The sequence below is a fragment of the Vollenhovia emeryi genome, unplaced genomic scaffold (genome assembly GCF_000949405.1).
Source record: "Vollenhovia emeryi isolate VEMERY1.0 unplaced genomic scaffold, V.emery_V1.0 DF939355.1, whole genome shotgun sequence".
In the NCBI taxonomy this organism is placed as follows: domain Eukaryota; kingdom Metazoa; phylum Arthropoda; class Insecta; order Hymenoptera; family Formicidae; genus Vollenhovia; species Vollenhovia emeryi.
The window spans coordinates 110179-115281 of NW_011967011.1; the positions used below are offsets into that span (position 1 = coordinate 110179).

The window sequence follows — 5103 nt, forward strand, 5'->3', positions numbered from 1 at the left end:
ACCAGATAATTAGTTGTTCCATATTTTACTATTTAATCTGGTTGACACAACCAGAATTCTGTTTGTGACAACTATATTGTTTTTTCCGTGTACTTATAAGAACAAAGATTATAACATTAAAACAAAAAGCAATAGTTGATTTTACAGAAATTAATGAAATACAATGTACTAACTCTATAGCTCTACGGTGCGTAATTACAACATCAATAATCTTCTTGCAAAATGCGCGTTCACAATTTGGCATATATTAATACGTGATCATCGATGGAATGTTCCATTCGGTGACTGCAAATATTCCCAAATTTAATTTGTGATTGATATTCGTGATTAATAAAAATCGATCGTTACCTGGCAATTTTAAACATCCCAAAAGAATGATATGAGAGTAACAACAGTTGTGTTGACGTGGTAGTTGTCATTAAGGCATATAATATAGAAACAATAATTTCATGAAGTACTACAGTATAGAAAGAATTATTTTGATAGATAAGATATTCTACTTTTACAAGAGATTTGCGTGGCCGAGGATCGTCCAATGGCAAAACAAAGTCAAGAATAACAGGGAAAAATTGCACAATGATTAAAACGACTGTTAAAATACCGACAGTACCTGTAACGCAAACAGATTTTGTAGTTAAATGTATTATAATTTATATATTTTAATTCTATAGCAAGAAAAATAACAAATATAAAAGCTATTGCGCTTCATTACGGATTTGTGATTATTTGTGTACATGGATATTATAGAACAAAAATAAAATATACAGGGTGTCTTACACAAGAGGATCCCTACGAAAAATAATGGTAGATTGGGTTAGACTAATGTAAGAAGAAAAGTCATGAGCCATTTTACAAAATTTGCAATAGTAATCGAATAATTTATTGAAACGTCTGAGCGAATGAGCGCTTAGAGAGTCGTAGGCCGGACTCGGAAGGCATGTCAAGGAGCTTTGTATACCAGATCTCCTAGCAACGGTGAGTGAGAGGTGGAACGACGCGCGACGTAACTCCGCGCCGGAAAAAAATAGCGAGCATTGTAGTTACGGCCGTATCGTTTACCGCTCGCCCTTACCGCTCGCGTCTGCCCTTACAGCTCGCGTCCGCCCTTCGCACGCCTTCCGAGCCCGGCCTATCACTTTCCACGCGTTTATTTGCTTAGACGTTTCAATAAATTATTCGATAACTATTGCGAATTTTGTAAATTGGTACACGCCTTCTCTTCTTAGTCTGACTCAATCTACCACTATTTTTCGTAGGGGTCTTCTTGCATCAGACACCCTGTATAATAAAAGATATTTTATTTAAATATTATTATATTTGATAATACTATTGACAAAATTATTTTTACGGTGCATTCTGGATAAATATTAGAACGGGATTAGTAAAATAATATTTTCTTACAGAATATATAGATTGCATAATTCCGGCTATTATGAACATGTCTCTCCACAATATCAATTTCTGATTTACTTTGCATCATCGTCCAGTCCTCTTGGATATAATAATGTAAGATTCTTATCTATAATTGATTACAATGGTTTAATTATTACTTGTTAGATATAATTCCACACATCCAATCGGTAATCGTTGCTTGTACAGAATGTATAAAAATGTTTGCTCGCTACTCTGTCAGATTTTCTAAGCCATAATTAGAAAAATCTTCATATAAGGCATCACCAAAGTTCTCTTTGATCTTCAAGTTCAACATCAAATTTTTTTATCGATTTATTCAATCCTAATCGTCAAGTTCAAAACGGTTTTTATTACAGACTGCTCTTGACGGTCAAGAAAAGCTTTTCAAGGTCAAGGAGCACTTATTGAAAGTCAATCACGTTATTCGAGAGTTAAAGTTGATGGAGGGGGGGGGGGTCCCGTTTGCCGACATTTCCGATTGCCAACAGCTTCGTTTGCCCACAACATTTTGCCGACAGCTTCAGTTGCCGACATTCCCGATTGCCTACAAACCGATTGCCCACAAGCAGTTTTGCGCACATGTAATACAAAAGTAAAATATTTTTTATAACAAAAACCGGAACTTTAACATTACAGTTAAAAAGTGATATAATTACATATGTCAAAAAAATTATCTGGCTTTGGATAGTAACTTTATATACCGTGTAGACCAAAAGCTGGGATGAACTAATAATTTTACTGTTAACCTTCCAAACAAATAAGTCGCAGTTGTATGTTAGCTGACGGCCGGACGCAGACTGCATAACACGGCGAGGTCTTCTCGCACTACTCGGTTCTTTAAGCGCGTATAAACATGTTCGCACGTGTTTTGTTAACTAAGATATTCGCGTTGCCCAACTTGCCCCTATGCTCAACTAGCCCCGCTCTACCCTACATGTAATTAAATTGATAATCAAGTTAATGATATTTTTAAAATATCCTTTGGAAACATACACTGTAAAGAATTTCTTGCGAAGAATGTAACCTCAGCCAGAATTCGAATTACTTTCTCCAACTATGCAGCCATGCACCAGAAAAATTATTTTAAATAATAAATATTATACGCCATATACAGGGTGTTCCGCCGCGCACCGCCGCGAGCGACTGCTGATGGGTGGACACATCGCACCGCACGCTTACATTTGGCAGTAGCTCGGGCTAATACGGCGACTTTTGATTATCAATATCTCGATAACTATTGCTCCAATTGCAAAATCGTAGAAGACTTTTCTGTTGGTTTATTCCTCTTTACCGTCCCGTGAACGGCGGTCAGAACACTGCGGAACACCCCGTATATTAAATAATAATCAAAATCTATTTTTGTGTTTAAAAAATAAGTTGATATGACATTAATGACAAGTGATTCTTTCAAACCTCTTTATTCATTTAACATTACTTACTATATATTGCAGAAACGCGAATAAAATATTTTTTGTTCTTAATACTTTATTTGTACATTTACATTGTAACGCATGTCAAGTGTTTGGAATAAAAAATTCACTAACTTATTGGTCACATCTCTTTGGATTATTATTGTCGTGTAGAATACATCACCATGAAGTAGGATATTACTGTACTTGACAACTGAAAGATAAATATTACTCTATACATTACATAAACATTAGTATGATAGTTCAATTTTCTTTTCTGTTAAAAAAAATTTAAATTTACTGTAGCAAAACCATCCAAGGATGCAACAAATACACTAAAACACGATATGCTAAGGTGTTCCCTCCCTCTTTGCATTATAAATAATAACAGCTTTTGATTAGACAATGGTGCTGCATACCATGACCCATTATATCTATAATCATAAAATTTAATTTGCAAACTCATAAACAATTAAAGAAATTTTACTAATTAGCGCTAAATTAACGCCAGATTTTTAATACCGAAATAGAACACACAATAACGGTTAATTTAATTTTAAGGTACTTGAATCAAATGTAAGGATTAAAATGTGATTATTAACAACATAACAATAAGTAAAAACAAAATACTCACGTGACTTTGAATAAATCTATTCCGTTATTGATTACAGCTTGTCCCCAGTAATTACCAATAAACATATATATGAAATAAGCAAATGTGAGTAGACCTATTATAGATGCTCTACCGATATCATTTAATAGTATTAGTCGGCAGAACTGAAATAAATTTATTACTTGAAAAGCAGTACAAAATTAAATACAATAAAGAAAACTATTACTTACTAGAAAAAGATTGAGAGTTACAGAACTAACTCCAACTGCTATTAGAAGAGAGAATAATACCAAAAACGCAGAATTCAGAAATTCATTAAACCTTAAATGAAAAGTTAAATATTGAAACTATTACATTAATCATACAAATATAAATACAGCTGTAAGTATTATGGTTCTTCACGAATGTACAGAATATTCAAACATCACATTTAAAGCTGTTTCAAAATATTGTACACAATGTTTCACAAAAATATTATGTTGTTAAATTTGACCGAATTACAAAATTAATTGCAAATACTATATGTCAATTTAATTATTGAATATTAGTTAATTATAAAGTTCAATTTGTGCTTTTAAAACTGCATTTATTGCAAAGATGTATAATATTAATAAGACCTAAATGTTAAACATACATTTATGATTCAGAAACCTTAAAATTAAATGTAACACAAAGAAGAAATAGTTCCTAACTAAATTACCTTACAAAAGGTTTCACAATAAAAATATACTAACTCAGCAGCTCTCTGATGCATAACAACTGCATGTGCAATCCTTCGGTGAAGTAGATACTGCTTTTTGGGATTAGGCATTGCTAATATATTTCTCTCGAAAGCATTTTCTATTCGATAGCTATATGAATTTACTAATGCATATTATGATTGAAGCAAGTGATCGACAAGGAATAATAAATACATTTTATATTACCTTGTGATTTCAAGTAATGCACATACATGCGACATAAATATAATAAATGTCGTACCAGTGCTCCCTACTGCAGTTAATCCTATATAACCAACTAACAACTCATGTAATAATATAAACTGAATATATTTATCATGATCAACAAAATATTCCGTGATCATGAGAAGTTGATAAGGTCGTGATCCGTTCACTGGTAATATGAAGTCAAGGATGAATGGCAGACGTTGAAATATTATGTACAAGAATATGGAAATATAACAAAACACTAGGAAATAATAAATCTAATATGAAATTAATTATTTCAAATAAGTATCGAAATATATGTGCCACAATATTTTGTGTCTCATCAGTAAAAATATGTTAAAATATTATTACAAGTTGGGTTACCTATAATACTTATTGTGAGAATGTTCATATAACTAGCATATTTTTTGATAATATCAATTTCCAATTTATCCTTCAACAAATTCCAGTCATTTCTCATTTGCTCCATTAGTTGTTGCAACTATTTCATTTTTCTTATCAACATTTTGAATATATTTGGCATTGTAGGTGTTACAATTAAATATTTAAATAACCGATTTGTTTTGTTGAACTTACACTATATGTCTTAGTGAGAAAAAGGAAATATTTTATGAAAATAAAAAGAACAGGTAAGACGAAGGAAAGAATCTTGAAAAGAAGATCCGTACTGTACTGAGTTGTAACAAATACCAGCAACTAAAATCAACAATTAAGGTATTGG

General features: G+C 32.1%; 1 protein-coding gene across 1 annotated transcript; it reads right to left on the reverse strand.

Moving 5' to 3' along the window:
• Window positions 1–2748: 2748 nt before the first annotated feature.
• Window positions 2749–4965, reverse strand: LOC105558326 (odorant receptor 4-like). Its single transcript, XM_012005937.1, has 8 exons — window positions 4959–4965; window positions 4746–4863; window positions 4362–4623; window positions 4170–4286; window positions 3666–3756; window positions 3457–3599; window positions 3124–3256; window positions 2749–3036 (listed from the first exon to the last, which is right to left on the reverse strand). The coding sequence occupies exons 2-8, from the start codon at window positions 4849–4851 to the stop codon at window positions 2983–2985; spliced, it is 906 nt and encodes a 301-aa protein (XP_011861327.1). The 5' UTR covers window positions 4852–4863; window positions 4959–4965; the 3' UTR covers window positions 2749–2982.
• Window positions 4966–5103: the final 138 nt, after the last annotated feature.